We start from the raw sequence: 20,823 nt of genomic DNA, 5'->3' as shown, positions 1-20,823 counted from the left end.
CTCTATTCTGACAACGAAATTGTTAAATGAAGAGCCAAATATAAATCTCATCGTAAACCCAATCTCGGTTGAGATTGCTGGGATTTCCAGGGGGTGGCACAGCCTTACGGAGGATTCATTCTCGACATGTTGCAGGGTAACAATGCATTCCACGCGCCTGCGCTTTTCTCCGAGTACCGGCATAGAGATGCGAGTGCTTTTTATCTTGGATTCTCCCCCGCAGCCGAAGGCTTCAGTATTCATGTAGGTGTAACATCAAAAACCAGGTCACTATTGACGTCAACTGTACAGACTGAAATGCGGAAGATTAAATTCTTACCGAGTTGGCAGGTACCTTGTAGGCCTCGGATGGAGATTGTAACAATAAGCGCGATTCACTGGAATTATTGAACCTGACCTGGTCTCGTGACTGGAACTATAAGAATTTGTGGTACCCCGGCTGACACCAGCGCGCCTTGTCTGAAGCCTCGGCGGTACGATACTGGAGCCATAAGCCCAGTCCTCGCAGATTGATTACGGATATCTTACTCCTCATCTCTCGTAGGGTGAGATGGGCAACTTGTCGGCATGCCTGCGCCTCAAGCTCGCATCCGAGATTCTTGTGCTCTGAGCGCCCGCGGCTCGCTCCACATGACCCGTCGGATGTCGAGTGTGGCAGCAACGATTCATTCCAACCACTAGTGAAAGCCAGCACCTAGCGTCTGCAGGTGAACTCTAAGCATCATATCGTGAATGTCCCAGTTGGGCCAACCGGTTCGGGGCGTAACCGCTATACCTGGCATACCGATAACCAGGGAGCAGACAAGTATGGTGTGTTGCAACGAAAATTACAAGCGAGGTGGCGTCCGATCAATCGAGCATACTGCTTCCATTCCCCATGGCAGGATCACCGACATACGGAGGGCGAGGATGTTCGGCTACATACCTGGAGGTAATTGCTGAAGTAGGAACTTCCGCTTCACCGTCTCAGTGGTAGCGACAACCCCACAAACCGTGAGAGCCAATGACGGCTATCTAGGCAAACTCTAGATTGGCAGAGTCTAGCAACCGACCCATCAGAGACAACACCGTTTACGAGCTGCCTAGTATGCGATACAACCCCAAGTTCAAATCCCAATTTTAGCCTTGGCTTTTCCCAGATTGCACCTTCTAATCCGAGATCTCGGCTTGGGCCGCCTGCTTATCACTGTGGGACACACGCTATGGGCCACTGATGGGCGACTACGGCGCCACACGTTGGAACTCTGCATGAAGCGAGGGTCCATGGCTTCTTGGAATACGAGAACACCACTGCAGTCATCTTAAGGTGCCAGGAACAGCCGAATAATCCTCCTGGATCCATGGCTAGGCTCTGTGTTGGGGCCGAAGTTGCGAGTTTAGAGCATTTGCGCTCGGCCCTTAGTGCCTTTCTACACGAGATCGGTGCGGCGGCTATCGCTTGCATCTGACTACTTCTGCAGGTATTCGATAGTTGCGAGTTGTTCCCTTGATGCAGCTTATAGTGCAGGGGGATAGGCGGATTTCTGACTGGTCCTTTGGGACCATCGCTGGCGGTATGCGCTCCTTCGCTGGTATGCTCTCTGACATCAACCACCAGCCTGCAGCAACGCAGCCAAGGAAATGGCTGCATGCTTGCCTGCCAGCCATGTCGGTCAAATGCGCCTGCAGCCAACGCGCTGACAAGCCTAGCTACATAGGAATGTCGATACTGTGAGACACAGGCGTTCCTCCCGGTGGTATAGATTGCCACAAACGGCTAGCCGGAGGCTCATGTTCTGCGACGCCTGCATGCATTTGAGTTGCAGCTTGCTTTTTTTCTGCATACCTTACGACGTTCAGAAGCCCTTGCCGAACATTCGATCCATCATCAGCTCCTGCAAGCCTCACGATGTTTTCTTTTCAGCTTAAGGGTTTATTACCCTCGTGAACCCCTCCCTGCTGTTCCGTCTTTCGCTTCGCCCACCCCAGTCCTGAGCCTCCACAGTCTGCTCAGCATAATGGCGCTCCGCCAAATTACGATCGCTTTTCTCCTCGCCCAGGTAATGACCCTAGAAAACATACACTCTTGATACTGGCTGACTAGGAGGAAGCGGGCAACGTCTAGACTAATACCCCGGGACTTGGTCATTCCCACCAGTCTACCAAATAACTGGACATATGTAGGATGCTATGTGTAAGTCCATCCAATTCAAAACCGCCGGGTTTGTGAGATTAACTGTCTGCCAGCGACAACCTCGATGGTCGAGCGCTCGCGCTCGACGGGTACAACAATGCAACTTCTATGACAGCCGAAAGCTGTATTCTGTATTGCATGGACCGAGGATACCCGTTCGCTGGGACAGAATACTCATCTGAATGCTGTATGTATGCAAGTCGCATGTGAAGCAACCGCTAACCGAGAAATAGACTGTGGAGACAAAGTAGATGAAGCTGCGACCAAAGCAGCTGACACGGAATGTTCCATGGCATGCTCTGGCGATGCCACGCAACCATGCGGCGCTGGCAATAGGCTCAGTGTCTTCACTGGCCAAGTGTCGGAGCCAGTACCTCCTGCACCAATAGCTGGGTGGGCATATGAGGGTTGCTACAGGTAAACCATCCCAATAACATGGAGTAGGTTTCATTCCAACTGACAACATGCAGTGACGAGCCTGGTAGAACACTTACATTCGGAGCTCAAGTTCCTGGTGGCGCTGCTGCTAGTATGTATAATTCTCAAGAATCTCCAAACTATCGGCAACAAATCTGAGCTGTGACAGCGACTGACTAATTACTGTTAGTGACAAACGATCTATGCACTGCGGCCTGCGCGTCTGCCGGGTACCCCCTGGCTGGAACCGAATACTCAGGCGAGTGTTACTGTGGGCAAGTATACTCCAACGGAGGCGCCCAAGTGCAGAAGGGTTGCAACATGGTCTGTAATGGCAATTCCACCCAGATATGTGGCGGATCGAACCGATTGAGTGTCTGGTCTCGGATCGGGTCTGGATCAAATCCGACCTCGACAATCTCCACAACGGCGGTGCCATCACCTACAGGCAGCGGCAGTCCTGCAGCGATTCCCGCGCCGTGGTCTTACAAAGGCTGCTACAGCGAAGGAACCAGTGGGCGTGCCTTCTTGAACCAGCAGCCAGACAGTCAAACATTGACCATTGAGTCTTGTGTTAACGCATGCATCGGCCTTGGATACGGTGTGGCTGGAATGGAGTATGCTCAGCAATGCTTTTGTGACAACTTCTTACGCAATGGGGCCGCTCTGGTTGGAGATTCAGACTGTAGCATGGCCTGCACCGGCGATGCGTCGCAGAAGTGCGGTGCTGGTAACCGGTTGTCTGTGTACTCTAACGACACTCTGGTGATTTACCAGCCTCCCACACCACAGACGACTGGTCTTCCCGGGTCCTGGGAATACGTTGGGTGTATCTTGTAAGTCTTTTGGATCTGGTAGCCATACATCCCAGATTACTTTTCTGACACAATAACAGAGACGACATCGAGTCACGTTCACTGCCTTGGATGTCAATCGATATTGAGAATATGACTGCGGCAAGCTGCATAGCCGGCTGCTCAGAGTTCGGATACGAAGCTGGCGGTATAGAATACGGGTATCAATGCTGTAGGTCAGAATCTATGAGAAGTATCTTCACCTAAGCTAACCCGTACACTAGTCTGCGGTGACATTGCCGATGTCGTCAACAAGGGACGAGACGTCTTACGGCCTGAGACGGAGTGCAATGTCGCCTGCCCTGGCGATCCAACCCATCTCTGTGGTAAGTTTGTATGAGCTGAGTCCGAGGCAGTCGTTAACACATCTCTAGGCGGTGGAAACAGGTTGACCTACTATAATTGGAAAGGAGAGACATTGACAACCTGGTCATACGCTCAAGGCGCAGCTGCGGGTAGCTACGACTTCATCATGTCAGCCCCAATCATCCCCTTGATTAGTACTGTCGGCATCAACGAGAAAGTTGTCTTTGTAGAAAAGCATGGCACCTCAAAGGAGAACAACAGCACTGGCTCCTTCGAGTTTGACCCAAGTCTCGCGCCCGATTATGGCACGGCTTTCAGGGAGCTCCAACTCAAAACGGACGTCTTCTGTTCTGCCTCTCTCGTCATGCCTGATAAGGCAGGAAGACAAATCAACATTGGAGGCTGGGCAGGAGAAGATCTCCATGGTGTCCGTCTGTACACCCCGGACGCTCCCCTTGGCACTCAAGGCTCAACACAGTGGGAGGAAGATGTCAATGCTCTCAGACTGATGGACCCGCGCTGGTACCCCACGGCCTGCACTCTTTCCAACGGAAGTATCTTCATCATCGGTGGCGAAGATGGGTCGGATGGCCCCATGGTTCCTACTGCTGAAGTGTTGCCTAAACCTGCCGGTGTCACCCAATCGACATACCTAAGCTATCTCAACCAGACGACCATCAAGGTCAACTCTTACCCCTTCGCTGCTGTGCTTCCTTCCGGGAACATGTTCTTTGCGCAGTACAATGAGGCAAGAGTCATCTCGCAGGTTGACTTCAGCACAGTCAAAGTTCTCCCTCGGATGCCCGGTGCCGTCAACAATCCTGACTCGGGGAGAAACTACCCCCTTCAAGGAACACTGAGCTTGTTGCCCCAGCATGCACCGTATACCGATCCTCTAGGAGTTCTCATCTGCGGTGGCACCACCGACGGAGCCAACTTTGCTCTCGATAACTGCATTTCTACTCAACCTGATGTAGCTGGTGCCGATTGGGTAATTGAGCGCATGGTAAGCCCTGGTCCGCTTCTCTATGATACAGAACCCAGCTAATCATCACAGCCATCGACACGTGTAGTCTCATGTATGGTGGGTCTGCCGGACGGCCGGTACCTCATCATGAATGGCGCATACAACGGCCGCGCTGGCTTCGGCTTGGCACCAAACGGCAACCGCGGCGCCGTGTTGTATGATCCTACCAAGCCCGTGGGTGCGCGCATGACCCAGCTGGCGAACAGCACTATATCACGACTATACCACTCGGAAGCTGTTCTCATGAACGATGGCCGGGTCCTTGTTTCAGGATCGGATCCAGAGGACAACGTCAACCCTCAGGAGCACCGTCTGGAGTACTTCTCTCCGGATTACATCCTCTCGGGAGCATCCAAGCCGACGTTCACCATTAACAACAAGGACTGGGCCTACGGTCAGACAGTGTCATTCACGTTGACGTCGGCTGTTTCCGGCAACATCAGAGTCTCGCTCATTGGTGCTGTTGGGTCGACGCACGGCAATAGCATGGGCCAGCGAACACTGTTCCCTGCCGTCAGCTGCACCGGGACGTCCTGCACGGTGACCGCACCGCCGAATGCTAGGGTCAGCCCTCCTGGCTGGTTCCAAATGTTCGTTCTCGACGGGCCGACCCCGAGCCATGCCGTCTGGGTCCGCGTGGGTGGAGATCCGGCTGGCATTGGCAACTGGCCAGACCTGCCCGGCTTCACGCACCCAGGGGTTTAGTTCTGTGGCAAGAGATGAAGGGGTTCGTGCAGCTGCTGCAAGCGATGTGAACTGACCGCCTCGTTTCCCATTTCTTTCTTATCGGCCGTGTAGCCGTGCCTATTTTAGAGTACTTCAAGCCACATATCACTGGCCTTGAAGCTGACGAAGTCAGTAATGAGAGGAAAAACGAGACAGATATGATAATATGATAATCATGAAGTTTATGATTCAGCTTGAAGCACCCCATCTGAAAACGTAATTTCGCAGAAGTTTAACACCACAATATAGAGTGTGGGTGAGTTCCGTTCTACCGAGTCCGCCGATTGCCTTCTCGCGAAGAGTGGTTTCTCGTATCCATCCAGCAGTCATTCCTACTTCCTGTCGGTGTATGTACCGACCACTTAGGCCATCCGAGTGCAGGACCATGACGCCGCGAGGATCCCTTGGAAGAATTCAAACGTGAACCACTGTACTGCTCAAACTGTTTACTCGGTGTGTAGAAACTCGCTTCGTTTTCTATTCATTCTATGGTCTATTGCTCTCGAGCCGCATTATCTGGTGGCTGCAGCCAACTACTGATCCACAACCTCGGTAGGCGAAGGCGGTGCCTCAATCGTAAACGCAAAAACGGTCCGCGAGGATGCCTTCTTGCTCTTCTTTGTCTCAGAGGTATGCGGTTTCTCCTTTTGCGCCAGATCGACAGCACCTGAGGCTTCAGTGTCCGCCTTCGCGTCACTGGTCTTGCTATCCTCCTTGCTCTCGTCCTCCTCCTTCTTGTCCTCAACCACCTTGAGAACGTTGCCGCTTCCGTCCACCTCGACGATGACATCCTCTTTGTCCAGAGTACCATCTTCGGTGTAGATCCACATCTCATGCAACTCGCCCCTTACTGCACCTGTAATCCAGACAGCGGACACGACGCCGGGCACCAGGTAAAGAAGGGCGGGCTGAGCGTGTTTGAATACCAGGAGCATGGTCAGCGTGGCCAACATGGCCAAGAAGTATCCTACCAGGGCAGCCTTGAAGTATGTCTTCTTGAACGCAGCAGCTTTTACGGCAGGAGTGGCACTACCCGAGCCCCAGAAGCGGTTTCCCCACTGGCCCATGGGATTGACATACTTGGGCTTCTGGACCATACGCTGCGTCTCTTGTACCTCATCTACTACTCCATCTACTCCCTTTTCCTCAGATCGGAGCTCGACAGGGACAAGTTGGCGCTGACGATAGTAGTGAAGAAAGTGGTCAAAGCGAAGACACAATCCAATGAACATGCCGGGGACCACGATGTCTCCGAGGCCTAGCATGCTGGACCTTTTCCCGCTTTCGAATACCAGCTTGATCGGAACGTCTAGCTTGGTGGCAACAGTGACCATGTATGGACTGGTTTCATGTCAGTTCCTTGTTTCCCAAATATAGAATGAAGAGGCTTACGTGTAAAAGACCATGTAGATATCGTAGAAGAACAGGCCAAACAGCACCGAGCTTCCGATGGCGAAAGAGGTGGGTGACAGCGTGACAATGCCAACGTAAGAGAACGCGTATCCCATGATGTTGGACAGCATGTTTGACTTGGTCGTCTGGTAGAGAATACTGGCGCCAATGGCCATGAATGCCCCCAGAACATCGTTGAGCCTGAGCTGGATACGGTGCTTGCCAAGCCCGTGCATGGCGAACCGGACAGTCCACTGCTCTTGGTAAAGGTGACGCAACTCCCAGAATAGGTTGTGCTTTGACTCGGAGAACCTCCATTTCGAGAATAGGGTGCCGGGGAATGGAGACATCTTGGCGTTGTCGTATACCCGCTCTCCTCCATCGTCCAGCCGATACTGGCACTTCTTGGCGCCGTCAAACCGCCAAAGGATGCCATCGCTGCATTTCCAGACCTCAGGAAACACCAGGCCGGTGACGAAATGGAGAAAGTCGGCAAGAAGCTTGCCCATGCTTGCCAGTGACATGACGGAGAAGTAGACGCCCATGATCTTGCTGATGATTGCCGGGTCCTCCAGCCACTTGATCAGGTAGTACAGACCCACCAGAACAGTCCCGGCCAGGATTGGAAACATGATGGCGTCTGAGGCGACAAGGCCCTGGACGAACTGGTCGTCGTCATCTTCGTCCTTCTCGCCATATTTTCCCCTCTTCTTCTTCTTAGGCGGGCTGGCACTGGGAGGTCGCCGCAGCGAGGCAAATGAGCCCACATAGATGCAACCCAGGGCCGCCACGACGATTCTTGCCTGCAGGGCGAGAAGGTCCCGCTGCTCCCACAAGGTAGCAGGCAGGCGAGAGAATGAGTCCATCAGGGTGAGGTTACCAGTGACGGCGAGGCCTTCCGCCGGGATGGCATCTGCAGTAGAGTTGGCCATGGTTGTGGTGAAGTGCGTACTGATGAGGTATTCGTAGAAGAGAATTCACGGCGCCAGTGACCGAGGTGACCACTTTCCGACGTTGCTTCTCTAGAAAACAGTTCTGAGGGTGCAGGAAGCCGCTTCTATCTCGATTGGCACTCTCTGGGCTCTGTTGGGAGAACAAGCACGTATCCTGCTCGAAATCGCGGTTGCTGAGACCTGGGTTTGACAGCAGTTGAATGACAACGTGGCCAAGCGAAGGCGTGGCAAGTCCGCCGCCAAAGATTCAAGGTGGTTACGGGCAGTCTGAAGTCCCGGTGTGCTCAGCCATGCAAATGATGGTTGAGCTGCCAGTAGAAGTTGCGGTGTATGCGTCGATGTCTCTTATGCGTTGACAAGGTCGCGAATTTCAAGCTTGGAGTAGAGTGCCGTCATCCAGGTGTCTCACTCAACCTGCAGCCGCTAAAATCAGAGCTGTGTTCTAGTAACCCGCTCGAAGTGTGCAATGGGAGAAGAGCAAGACCGTAAGTTCAAGGCGTATCCTATGACGGCAAACAACTCAGGGAACTAAGCTATCACTGAATGCCACTACTTTCATTACACAAGGATTGAGTCTCGCAGAAATGCCGTCGAGTTCAATGCATTGTGACCTTCTTGATATGTGATGTGTCCTCCCAGCGAATTGCCGGCGATGACACAGGTGGTAGCCTTGCAGCGAGACAGCTCGAGCTCCCCGCGCTAGTGGCTGAAGCTACCCGCAAGGACCCCTGCCGTCGCCAATCGCCGGTGACGGCGGCCCTGGAGCCTCGCCGAAATTATCGCCAGCCCCTCCGTGGGCTGCCCACTGACAGCTGGAGCTGGGGTTCGCTATACGACTTTGAAGCTGGAACTCTTGGGTTAGCTCGCTATATACCTGGATATACGTACTCGCAGACGCCTCTCACCTCCGATACCCGCATTGCTGCATTCCTCGTCACTTTGGAAAGACTTCAACTTCAGCCCAGCGCAAACGACAGTATACGCAACAGGATGTCGACCACCGTGACGCTGGAGACCACGATGGGCGCCATCACCGTGGAGCTGTACACGGAGCACGCGCCCAAGACGTGCCGCAACTTTGTCGAGCTGACGCGGCGGTCCTACTACGACGACTGCCCTGTGCACCGCATCATCGCCGACTTCATGATCCAGACGGGCGACCCGACGGGCACCGGCCGCGGCGGGAGCAGCATCTACGGCGAGAAGTTCGAGGACGAGATACACCCTGGCCTCCGGTAAGTAAATGCCCGCGAACACGTCATCTTTCCCCCCTCCTAATTTTCCTCTACTCTTGCGTTCTTTACTTCATGTGTGACGCCATAGATAGACTGACGGTGCACGCTGGCGGGGGAACAGACACACGGGCGCGGGCGTCCTCTCCATGGCCAACGCCGGCCCCAACACCAACGGGTCGCAGTTCTTCATCACGCTGGCGCCGACGCCGTGGCTGGACGGGAAGCACACCATCTTCGGGCGCGTGCGCAGCGGGCTCGGCGTCGTGCGCCGTATGGGCATGGTGCGGACGGGCGCCGAGGACCGCCCCGTCGAGGAGGTCAAGGTCGTGCGCGCGAGGGTCAGCGACGATGCCGATGACGGGCTCGGCGAGTGAGGAACGGCCCACCGAACCAGCTATACAGGAAAGCCAGGGGGGCGATAGACAGCGGCTCTAGTAACCTGGGATGTTGCCGGAAGAGACGAGCATAGGCGTTTAGGCGTTGAAGGCAGAAAAAAAAATGAATTTGGTTGGAGATTTTCCGGAGATACCCATAGGGACGTGGGAGGAATAATATGAACAGGAGATCGTCAGAAGCCATTATTGTTCTGCCGGCTGTCGACAGTGGGTGAGCTGGACGCCGGAGTTCCATGTGTTCACCAAAGGCATGAATTATGCATCGGTACGGAGAAGCTCGAATGTCACGATCCGCCACACGTGGCAGAGCCAGGGATGTCGGATTATACCTATGTACAACACCTCCTCATGACCCTGCAATGGCCCTAGATACAATACAGAATGTGACGGTGTCAAAGTGCCCTCAGAACCAAACGCCGCTTTTCGGTTTCCCCCACAGATGCAAGAAAAGAAGAAACACAGCTATGCCCGATACCCTGAACCATTGCCCGTCTAAGCATGTGCAGGCAATAAAAGGCAAAAGTGAGAAATGGCAGGAAAGGAACCGTAACCCCATGTCCATGCAAGTGTACAGTATTTCGATGCGTTTATGGGTAATGGCACTCCGGTCTGCGTGTGGCGTGCGTGGAAGGCCGTCCGCTAAGAGTGAAACAATCCCAGGAGATTGTAGTCTGATCAGAATGGGCGAGACAGGCCGGCAGCCATAGCTGAAAGGCCTATTTAGTAATCTTCACCCTCTGTAGTCACTCTCATCAAGCGCCAGGTGGAGAAGACAGTGTGCCTGAGCTCTCGCTAGCCGCATCGTCACCGCCGCCGCCTCCACCATTCGCGCTATTTGTCTTGCCATTCTTGGTCGCCGGCGACGATAGTGATGGTTTGGAAACACCGAGTTTGAGCTTCTTGGCTGGGCTGGGCTGCTTTGCCGTGTTCTTCTTGGGCGCTACCTCGACAGTCGAGCCCTCGGCGTCATCGTCGTCTATCTTCTGCTCGACGCTCAGTAGGGAGTTGCCTTTGACCTTCTCCTTCTTGAGACCAGAACTGCTGTTCTTGGTCTTGAGAATGACCTTCTTGGGCGGGTTGACAGCCGATGGCTTCAGTTTCTTCTTCTTATGGGCCGTATCATTCTCGGTATCGTCGTCGGAATTTGCCTCTTCGCTGTCCCGCTTCTTGGGGCTGCTTGCTCGCGATCCCGACAACGGAGTTCCCTTCTGACTGTTCGGCGGCGTATTGTCGCCCTGGCTTCCGCTATGGCCGTTGGCACCATTACTGATCTTCTGCGCAGCGGCGCGGCTGGCATTGCGTCCGCTGTTGCCAATGCAGGAGCCCATGTGATTATTCAGCCGCGTAACAAGAATGCACCGCTTGCATTTGCTGCAGGTTGCCGAGGGGAATGATAGCACGTTCGGCGGCCGCGACGCCGCACCGCCTTTGCCTCCAGCGTCGTCGGGGCCGGGGGTACCTCCGGGCGTGTCCTGTGGCGTGTCCGTCTTCTTCTCCATGTCCTTCTTCTTCTTGCCTCTGCCCGGGCCCTGGGGCACCCATGTCTGGCCGTAGATATCGTAGCCGGGCTTATCGATGTAGGGATACTTCTTGCAGTATATAATGCTCGGGTCGGGCTTCCTGGCCCCTTTGCCATCGGTCGGGTAGAGTAGTCGCGGGAGGTGACATCTCGGGCAGAGAATGTCTTTTGTGGTGACTAGAGGGTTTCCCTTGAGCAGAACCTTGCCATCGTCATAGGTCGCAGCGTCCGTCTCGACCTTGACGTCGGGTCTCGCATCGGTCAGGGAGGCATCCGAGGCGTCGGCAGCCAGCTTTTCGACGCGGATGGCAGCCGTCGAGGCGCGGGCGATCTTCTCCTCCCGGTGTACCTTGATCAGCAGGTCATGCACGATGTTGTATAATAAGTCGTCCAGGACAGCATGTGCCTACGCAAGAGTTGTTTGGTTAGCAGCCTTGTTCTGTAACTCGGCCCCATGCTTGTGATGGGCAGGCGTCTAGTAATAACAGAATGATGCAATCATCGAATGGAGGTGTTGCGATCGTGGACTGGAGTGCGCGTGATCTTTCTCGTGTGCCCAAAGCACGTGAAGGCAAAATCACAGGCACGGTGCGACAGCCGGGGGACCAAGTCCAAGACGAAGGATGCAGGCGGTTTGGAAGCCATCGAGGCACTTACAAGCTTGTCCATGCTGCCGGCGTCATCGGCGGCCTTGATGAGGCCCGCCTTGCCGGTCGCCAACGAGGACGAGGACGAAGACGACATGGTGGGTGTGATGGCCAAGTGCCGTCCGTCTGTCTTGTCGTTGAAGGATGGCAAGTCGGGCGATTTGGGGGTCTAGCGGTGCGGTTTGCAATTGGGATCCCGGGAGCCTGCGCCAGCCGGCCGAGTGGTGGGAAGGTTTTCTGGATTCGCCTGGGGGGCGATCTAGTCAGTTAGTAACCGGAGGTAATGCCTGGAGACGTGTTGGTGCTGGTGCCGGGCGGACGGTCGGCTTCAGATCGGACGGGGGAAACGAGAGCGACAAGAGGTCGAGAGTCGACGGGGACCATGTCCAAAGCGACGACTGCAGGCCTCGTCAATCGTGTCGACGGCTGTGACAGAAACTTTTTTCTCGGTACAAATCTTTTTCTTCTTGTTCGGCCTGTCAGAGAGATGGGCGACAAAGGACGGATTTCAGGGAGTGACAACTCCCAGAGCTTTGGGCACGGCTCCACTCTTGATAGCCAGTGCTGCACGTCCGCGGGTGCGGGTTGGTTTGGGATCCCCTACTACACTAGAGCAACCTATAGAAGTGCCTACTTGCCCATAACACAGAAGAGTAAGGCTCTGTACACTCTCACTGGAAGACGGCCGGTAAGGCGGCCAGAAGGGGGCATTGTTCTGCTTGGGCCTTGTGACCGACAGCCCCCAAGCTTTCGATGTTTGTTCTGGTGTTCCGCTACTACTGCCAATGGTTCCTCCGGGTCTTAGGCGCGGTGGGCTATTGAAGCCGATATTGAGATTAGACTTACAAGATGGCCTAGCTTACGATTGTGAGACCGTTTGCGCATGCAGTCAAGCCCATAATCATTTCTTTCTTTGCACACCTCAGAGGATATACCGGATGGGCAGGTGCGCACATCCAGGGTTCGTCCGAAACAGCAGAATTTTCAGGCTGACGGATTGCCTGTTCTTTTGACTTATGCAGTAAGGCTTTTTGATGATCACTCTGCTGGGTTTCCTGAAGGGGACATCCATCAAGCTGCCGCAATCATGCTTGCATGCATAGCTACATACAACAAGTACCTCACGGGGCACTCCGCACTGAAGATGGAACGCCCCTAAGAGACAGGTACCTGACCTTAGGGCGGCCTAGCGGCTGTATCCCCTGTGCAGGCTGACATCCTGGCCATATAGTTAGTGGGCCCGCGGCACCTACTTTCAACTTCATCCCGGCCCGGACGACTTCATTGTTCCAATTGGACCCCATGATCTACCCGGCCCAAGTGCTCTGGTTACGCGTCGGTCTTGCTGGTTTTTCTTTTCTAGTTTGCTTCTCCATGGGAATTTGGCCAATTTGGCCTGCTGATAACGGCTTGAATGGTAACCTCGCTACGATAGTTGTGCTTGGGCATTCGTTGAAATCTGCGCAGCGTTTTACCAGCACCGGTGAGTCGATGTTCGCTCTGTCGCTGATAACAGCCAGCAGATACCTAGAGCAAGTTTTGCAATCGTATAAATGGTACCAAGTCTCATATCCCTTGTGCCTCTGCCATGTGACACATCCTCTATGAATAATGCGACTATGGTCTATAGCTACTCCTAGTCTGGATCCCATAGTACAACCTCAGAAGCAGCAGCAAAATCCCAGCTGAACGACAAGGAACAGCCTCTCTATACGGCAAACCATATCAGACAACTTGGCAAGAGCCAGCATGATGATACCGCTAAGCCTTTGTATGTTCTCAGAAGGAACGAGGCAGCATGCAGCTCAACAGACCTAGTGATTGTTAGAAATGGGCAACGACGAGATGATGATACCCGAAGACGGTCAAGGAGTTGCGTGCTAAGGAGCAGAGCATACGGCTGTCGAGGGCTGACACTCGGGAGCCGGGAAGGACATGTTTATACACCGGCGATATTGCTGCCCGTTTCAGCGTACACTTGGGTTCCGCATCTTAGCTTACATGAACAGGAATGTCCCGGAGACTTTAGGTTATACAAGACTGAGGACTTGCTAAAATGGGCCGGCGGTGCGGCCAAATGGCAGCAACTTCCGCGTGAATGTCTGGGCAACAGCATGCCAAAGCAAAGATATACTTGCTAAGGAGGGAATGCGACATGTCTGACGTGACTGGAACGCTCATTCTACAGGTGAAAGCAGTAATGGTCAGCCTCAGGGGGGGAAGGAAAGAAAGGGCTTTGTAAGTTGTGTCCGTGACCACATTCAGGAAGTACAAGCCAACCTCGATTCAAGCGTTTGGTAAAGTACGATTTGAGGTTGCGTCTCGGTAAGATTGGTAAGAAGCTGTACTTTGGAGCTCTGGTCGAGGGAACATGTTGTTGACGTTAGAGGCGAAGACTTTCGGATGGACGAAATAACAAGCCAATTGCTGTAATGGCAACTATTCAGAGTAGATCAGGAAAACGCCATACATATGCACTTGACACAGGAACACCCACACTCCACTTCAATGGCCTCCGAGACTGGCCAGGTCCAGTGCTGTTGTTCAACTCGAGCTGGAACTCCCCCGTGGGGCGTTTCTTTTCCCGCCCGCGGCATTGAATGAGACGGTCCAGGGATCCCCACGCGAAACCCAGCCAATGCCGCCCTTGGGGCCAAGTTACCCTGGGCCAGAACGTGGACTAGACTCGCTACGGCCCACGGCTCCAGGGGTGATGCCACCTAGCACGTAACCCGACCTGCCGCACATCTATACATAGTTGACGTGCATATTTGGTGGGTACGCGACGGGACGGGACCTATCTCCAGACTATTTCTCCCCGAGTCCTTCACTCGCCTGCTGGCTACACTTCTCTACAACTAGCTACCTGGTGCCCAGTCCGTCTGGCTCGGGGCCGCTCAGAGCATCGTCGCCATGTCGCTCCCCTCCCACGGGCCCGGCGCTGGCCAGCAGTCCTCCATCCGATCCTTCTTCCAGCCCGCCCAGCCCAAGTATGCCGCCCCTCCCTCGGCCTCCCGACAACCACCTCCTCGCGCCCAACCACCGCCCCGAGAGCTCCCGGGTCTCGGCCCCGGAAAGCCACAGCAGCCGCGGCCGCAGTCTCTGCAGCAGGATGGAGCCGCCGAGGCTGCGCCCTCGCCTCTTCGCCCTCCTCCGGCCGCCCCTCCGCTGCCCGCGCAGGCGACCCCGCCGTCGCCCGGTCCACTGCCAACACCGAAGCCCACCCACCACCCCAACGTGACCCTGTCGCCCATCCACGCCTCGCACGTCCCGGCCCTCCGCAGCCTGACCTCGCGCCTGCTGCAGGTCCGCTACCCGGACAGCTTCTACAGCTCCGTCACGGACCCGGCCGCCTCGGGCGCCTTCTCGCGCGTGCTGCTGTGGACCGACAACCCTTCGCCCTCCGACCCCGTTCCGCCCAAGCCCCAGGTCATCGGCGGCCTGGTTTGCCGCCGCCAGTCCTCCTTTCAGGCCCGCCCGGGCTCCGCCCGCGATGTCGTCCCCAACGCCCTCTACCTGCAGAGCCTGGTCCTGCAGGAGCCCTACCGCCGCCTAGGCTTGGCCGGCGCCATGCTGGACGAGGTGTGCAGCTTGGCAGCAGCAGCGGAGGACGGCGAGGCAGCGGCTCGGACGGTTTGCGCGCATGTGTGGACCGAGAACGAGGAGGGAATGGAGTGGTACAAGGCCCGGGGCTTCAAGATGGTCGAGCCCGTGGTCGACGGTTTCTACCGCCAGCTGCGGCCCTCCGGCGCCTGGATCATGAGGAAGGAGATCGCCAGCGGCGGTATCATCGGCGCATTGAAGGAGGCAGCGGGCATGAACGGGGCCCCGAGAACCGAAGGCGCCGAGGCAAACCCCAGGATCGACACACCGCCCGTGGTCTCGTTCACCAACACCGCGGCGTCGCCCCCAGCAGCAGTGAGAGGGCCACCCAAGTCACCAGCTCTGGGCGCCCCGCCTCCCGGCCCTACGAGACCGCCTCTGCGCGCTGCGAGCTCCGGCTCCGGCCAGTCCTTCCAGAACGCGCGGCCGGAGACCGAGTGGAACGACCTCCCGGCCGAGATGCACGTCCCGCGCAACACGCTCTCCGTGCCCGGCAGCGGCACCAACTCGGGCGCGAGCTCGCGGAGTAGCTCGGCCGCCCCCCGGAAGAAGCGTGATCGCTCGTACCCGGCCGCGGCTTTCGGCAAATAAAGGGCAACAATGAAAGGAAGAAGAGCGAGATTCTCGTGCGGACAGTGTATGAATGCGACAGCACGGGTATAATGAATGTAGGCACATCACAGAGTTGCATGCGAGTACGAGGGTTATGACAGGACGGTGTGAACGGGCTGCCACCTGGGGAGTATATGGAAGTCCAAAAGAGATATTAACGAGAGGAAGACACTTGTGTTTCTGCTTCCTGGTTTTCTGGGAGCTTTGGGAGTTTCGGAGGGCAAAATACCGTAACGAGAAAGGCTTCCATAGAAGGAGCCCAAGCTTAAGGGTCAGCCATGAGCTAGAGCAGGTATGATAACTAGAATAAAAAAAAGTAGCATGTCTAGAGAATAGAGTACGTTGGTCATCAGATACTGTCCCGAACTGCACATGGGACCTATAGTTTGTCATCAATTGCAGGTTGTCCACGGGACGGGCCACGACATGGCCCACACAACTTCTTAGGTGATCATGTGAGATAACTTTTCTGTCAATTCTACAAGTATAGACTGTATGTACTCCATGCAATCGCCTCTCATCAGATGCAATGTGCCCTCTCCATACCAATTCCGATATCCCGTCGTTAAAAACAAGTCCATAAACGCCGTCCGATGCCGTTGGGGTCAGTGACTCGTCATCTCGTGAAACAATGTCATGCCTCCACATCGATATGCAATGAATCATTAATAGCACCGTCCATGCCATGACCCGGATCCTCATGAGGAGCACGGAACGGGTTTCTCTAGGACACCGTCGTCGAGCTTCCCTTCTCGGGGATCGCGGACAAGACCTTGTCTTTCACATCGTTTGCGATGTGACTGAAGGTCCCCGCAACGCCCTTGTTCTCCATGCCTGCAGCAACCAAGGCAATCAGTGCAGCACCAACGCCGCTACCGTCCTTGGCAATGCCGATACGGATTCTCTTGGCGCCCTCTGGTCCGATACCCTTGGTAGCACGCAGAGCCTCGTAGATCATGTCTCTGAAGTAGGGGTAGTGCTCAACAAGTGACCCGTCGACACCAATATCGATGGGATCGTCTGTACCATTCTTGAGTTGACCACTCTGCAAGACGATAGCGCCAATCGCGACTGCTGAGAGCCGGGCAGCGCGGCGACCGACGGCGTAGGCAACGTCCTTGAAAGCCTTGGCGTCTTCGAGAGAAGCAGAGTAGATGTGCAGCTGCTTCTCCAGCTCCTGTCGAAGTGTCGAGAGCTCCGGCGTGCTGTCAGCTGCCGCAATGGACATGATCGAGCTGTCCAGACCCCATTGTGTAAGCACGCTCGATCCGCCGCCGATGGTAGTTGTCGACTTCCAGTCGTTGGAACTAGAGTTGTCGTCGCGGAACAAAGAAACAGCGGGGTTCTTCAACATGTCCACAATCACGAGGCGAACAATTTCACCAAGGAACATGCCAGAAACCCGTTTCTCGAACATTTGGATGCCGGGGTTGACACTCTTCTGGTCCAACTCAATGTCATACGATGTATTTGGCAGAATGTTGAGCTGGTTGTCAAAGGAACCCCATTCAGTGTTGATCACCATATCACCGGTGGACTTGTCGTAGTCTCCACTGACGTTCTTCTTGATGTTCTTGGTCTTCTCGACGTAGGCTCCGTTGGTACCAGTACCAAAGATAGCACCAAGCAGGGTGCTGGTCTTGCCCGGCGATGTGTAGGAGCGTGCCATAAGGGTACCGACTGTGTCGTTCACCAGAGCTGCCACCTTTACAGGAAGGTGGAGCTTGTCGATCTCGTCCTGGAGGAGAGCACAGACGTCCTTGCCAATTGCGTCAGGAATATCGAATCCCTTGGTCCACCTGATCAGAGTACCCTTGTTGATACCGTTCTGTTGGACAGGAAAGCTGAACGTGAAGCCCAAGCGGAAAATGTGCTCGTCCTTGTAGCCTTCTGGGCTGCTTATGGTCTGCCGCCGGCGGATGTGGGTTTCGAAGTGTTCCTCGTGGTGAGTCTTCAGAAACTCTTCGATCTGCTTGGCCAAGAAGCCAAAGAGCTCCTGTGCCGTCTTGGCGAGCATAAGCTCCTTGGGAATGGCAACCTTGCTGTAGGTGAGGCTGAAGGTCGTGTCGCCGTTGAGGTGGATGGAGCAGACTCGGAAGTTGGTGCCACCAAGATCTACGGCCAAGTACAACCCCTCAAACAGGTGTTAGCTCGGACCGTAGGGTAGTGGGCGAGATAAAGTATACCTTCTCAGTGCCATTGGGTACACCCGTGACATAGGTAGGGATTTGCGAAATGCTTGTGCCATCCTTCTCCAAACCCTCGTCTAGAAGAACGCGTAAGTCGCAAATCAGGCCCTGCACCAATCTCAAGCCACTTACTCATTTGGCGGAGGAACTCCTCAACACCTTTGTTGACATTGTCGTCGGAGTAGTCGAATTGCGCCGTGATGCGCTTCGTCTCCTCCACTAAAGACATGGTTCGGGCTCGCGAGACAGGTGGTGCCGTAGGGAATGGTTGAGGGCTTTCACAGACGGATTCGTGAATGATGGCAGCTGGGGAAGAGAGAGAAGTCCGCGAAAAGGAGTGTGTGGTGAAGATACGCGAGTACTGGAACTTTGCGTCTGTGAGGAAAAGTTGGGCGATCTTTATGGAGGGGTTAGTCAAGGCCTGTGACGACGGCGGGTGGATGCGGGGAACAAACACGGGGGCCAAGGGGGTAGGATGTGGATGGGAATGGTGAGTGTGGACAGGCCAGGCCAGAAAATAACTCGTGCACCTGCATGGCAGAACTTACCAAGACCAGGGCCAGGAAGGCCAAGGATACAACGTGGAGGAAACTTAAGGAGCCTTGTGCTACCGCCTGGTCGCCTTGTCGGGCCTTTTCCTCGACTCCAGCAATGTTGAAGTCGGACGGGCTAGGGTTGGGGTCATCCTTTTCGAGGGAAGCCTGAGGGCGAGCCTCCTTGCGCCAAGCGGCGCCTCTGAAGTATTGTGACAACAGCTTGACGGCTGGGCAGAGATACCACCTGCTGCGGTGCGTTGGCTGCCGTTGCGAGGCGGGAGATTGACAACTCTGTCTCTCCTGGGCACCTACTGCCCCGTGTGCTTGTGCAGCGAGCGCCGACGTTTCGCGGCAGTGACGGATGGGTCCAGAGTCGACGATGTCGCTGGAAACGGCCCGTATGTGCGTGAGATAATTAGGCCGGGTTTCCAGACTAGATGCCCCTATGGAGTTACAATGAGGTCATCGGCCCACCTATGCAGGTGGAAAGTCGATGAGCAGGTCGTTCTAGGCCGTATGCAGAAAACATGCAACTCGTGGTTCGGGGCGTTTGACAGCTTGAATGACGAAAGATCCTGGCGGAAAGCGGCCTACCCGGGTCTGTCGAATGAGAGAGATGCACCAGAGGGGCCAGGATAGAAAAAGTCCAATCGAACAGCTCGTCGGTTTCCTGAGATCCTGCACAGCGCAGCGGTTCACGCAGGAGCCATACATGAACGAGAGGCTCGCAACGACTCTTACTAAAAGCTAGCAGCCTGCCGTGAGATCTGACAGTCCGACAATCTCTTGATGAGATCGGCAACTGTCAGGCAGGTTTATACTCCCACGCGGGGACCCGACAGATTGGATCACGCGGGCTTATGGGCTAGAGAGCATCAATTGGTGGCCCTGACTGGCTCCCCAGTGGACAGTGGAACGCAGTCTCTGGACAATGGAAAAGCGACAGTGACGGTAGCGAGGAGTCGAGGGTGAGGATGCGGTATCATGCAGGCACGCGCGTGATGAGGACTCGGCCGTAGGATTGCGAGCAACGGCAAACGGCACCAAGAGGATTATTAGTGAGTATATTAAGCACAAGATGGTGTGATGCAAGTAGCCGAGGGCAGACCGCGGGCACCAGAGAGTGGCCTTGGTGATATGTTCAGAATGAGTGAAGGATTTTGCAGGGGAAACAGGATTGGGAAGGACACGATGTCGTTGCAATTGGCTCGGTGTTCTGGCCACCGGACCAGCGTCGGGTGAGGGGCTCGTCGAATGGAGGGAAGGTGCATCCGCTTTGGGGGTGGCTGGCCGCTGCGTCTTGGGCGCGCGATGGGGATGGGGACGGGTGTGGACCGGTTCAGGACGGTCAGAAACGAAACCACGGGCACTCAGGGTTTGGGGTGTTGGTTGCAACATATACGCCCGAGTAGGATGAAACATCGGTGTACGCTCGTCGAACTCGCGCAGGAGCTTGCAAGATTTGGGCATGGTCAACAGATTGTCTTCATGCAAGATAGGAGAGCCCCATCGTGCAACCCAGGATTTGGATGGATGCAGAAACCAGCCCGAGAAATTGGCCAGTGACCAACCGAAAATTCTGGCCCGTCAATGGATATCCGGAGCTGCTAATCGACAGGGAAGGTTCAGGGGGTGGGGAGCTAGCAATCGCGGTCTGCAATGTGTCACAGTATCAGAAGCAGTCCTTCTCCCACGGGGGACGCTGTCCTCCAGGCGACCAATGGCAGCATATCCAGCCTCCCCGCAACCGTCTAAGGCACTTATGCCAGCAGTTCTGCTCGGTCTGTCCAATCAAGCCTTTTTGCAGGGTCACGCGACAACGACGACGGTGCAAAGTTGGATACTTTCAGTATTTGGGATCACAGTCTGCGAGATGGCAACTTCAGCTAAAGGAATTCCATATCACTTTCTCTACTCACGCCGGCCCCCTACCCTTGCTACACCAGAAGACATTAGCACAGGTGAACCCTAAAAGAGGATCCACTAGGACATCAAGCAGCATTCATTGAGCCTAGCCAGCCACACAACCGTATAAGTACTGCCAATGATGGGCCTAGGGTCAGTCCTCGAAACCAAGCATGGAGTAGTAAAGTGTCGTTCACGTCCGTTTTCCGCGCACCCTTTTGATGGCGCTCCCAGCTGTAGCGTGACACTCCCTCGAATGACGTGATGCCTGTAGATATCGCCTTTACCCAACGCCAGCCGATATGGCATCACCGAGAGGTGTTCTCCGATGTGC

At 55.2% G+C, this 20,823-nt stretch overlaps 6 protein-coding genes across 6 annotated transcripts; 3 read left to right on the top strand and 3 right to left on the bottom strand.

The window, feature by feature from the left end:
- Positions 1-1,997: 1,997 nt before the first annotated feature.
- On the top strand, positions 1,998-5,482 carry JN550_003206 (uncharacterized protein; the record flags this gene model as incomplete). Its single annotated transcript, XM_049314585.1, has 10 exons — positions 1,998-2,039; positions 2,091-2,173; positions 2,227-2,360; positions 2,407-2,590; positions 2,644-2,702; positions 2,781-3,426; positions 3,486-3,616; positions 3,669-3,770; positions 3,819-4,756; positions 4,808-5,482. The coding sequence occupies 10 exons, from the start codon at positions 1,998-2,000 to the stop codon at positions 5,480-5,482; spliced, it is 2,994 nt and encodes a 997-aa protein (XP_049175041.1).
- A 554-nt stretch (positions 5,483-6,036) lies between these two features.
- Positions 6,037-7,827, bottom strand: JN550_003205 (uncharacterized protein; the record flags this gene model as incomplete). The annotated part of the gene is made up of 2 exons (XM_049314583.1): positions 6,037-6,844; positions 6,896-7,827. The coding sequence occupies 2 exons, from the start codon at positions 7,825-7,827 to the stop codon at positions 6,037-6,039; spliced, it is 1,740 nt and encodes a 579-aa protein (XP_049175040.1).
- A 487-nt stretch (positions 7,828-8,314) lies between these two features.
- JN550_003204 (uncharacterized protein) lies at positions 8,315-9,457 on the top strand (the record flags this gene model as incomplete). The annotated part of the gene is made up of 3 exons (XM_049314582.1): positions 8,315-8,333; positions 8,510-9,083; positions 9,205-9,457. The coding sequence occupies 3 exons, from the start codon at positions 8,315-8,317 to the stop codon at positions 9,455-9,457; spliced, it is 846 nt and encodes a 281-aa protein (XP_049175039.1).
- A 773-nt stretch (positions 9,458-10,230) lies between these two features.
- On the bottom strand, positions 10,231-11,741 carry JN550_003203 (uncharacterized protein; the record flags this gene model as incomplete). The annotated part of the gene is made up of 2 exons (XM_049314581.1): positions 10,231-11,403; positions 11,655-11,741. 2 exons carry the CDS (start codon positions 11,739-11,741, stop codon positions 10,231-10,233), a joined length of 1,260 nt encoding a protein of 419 aa, XP_049175038.1.
- Positions 11,742-14,557: 2,816 nt separating this feature from the next.
- Positions 14,558-15,838, top strand: JN550_003202 (uncharacterized protein; the record flags this gene model as incomplete). Its single annotated transcript, XM_049314580.1, has 1 exon — positions 14,558-15,838. One exon carries the CDS (start codon positions 14,558-14,560, stop codon positions 15,836-15,838), a length of 1,281 nt encoding a protein of 426 aa, XP_049175037.1.
- A 745-nt stretch (positions 15,839-16,583) lies between these two features.
- Positions 16,584-20,054, bottom strand: JN550_003201 (uncharacterized protein; the record flags this gene model as incomplete). The annotated part of the gene is made up of 5 exons (XM_049314579.1): positions 16,584-17,993; positions 18,046-18,125; positions 18,181-18,445; positions 18,597-19,027; positions 19,502-20,054. The coding sequence occupies 5 exons, from the start codon at positions 20,052-20,054 to the stop codon at positions 16,584-16,586; spliced, it is 2,739 nt and encodes a 912-aa protein (XP_049175036.1).
- Between the last annotated feature and the right edge of the window lie 769 nt (positions 20,055-20,823).

Source organism: Neoarthrinium moseri (assembly GCF_022829205.1).
Source record: "Neoarthrinium moseri strain CBS 164.80 chromosome Unknown scaffold7_Wmoseri_CBS_16480, whole genome shotgun sequence".
Classification (NCBI taxonomy): Eukaryota; Fungi; Ascomycota; class Sordariomycetes; order Amphisphaeriales; family Apiosporaceae; genus Neoarthrinium; species Neoarthrinium moseri.
Note: the sequence above shows the minus strand (reverse complement) of the source record. Positions and strands in the feature narration are given on the sequence as shown.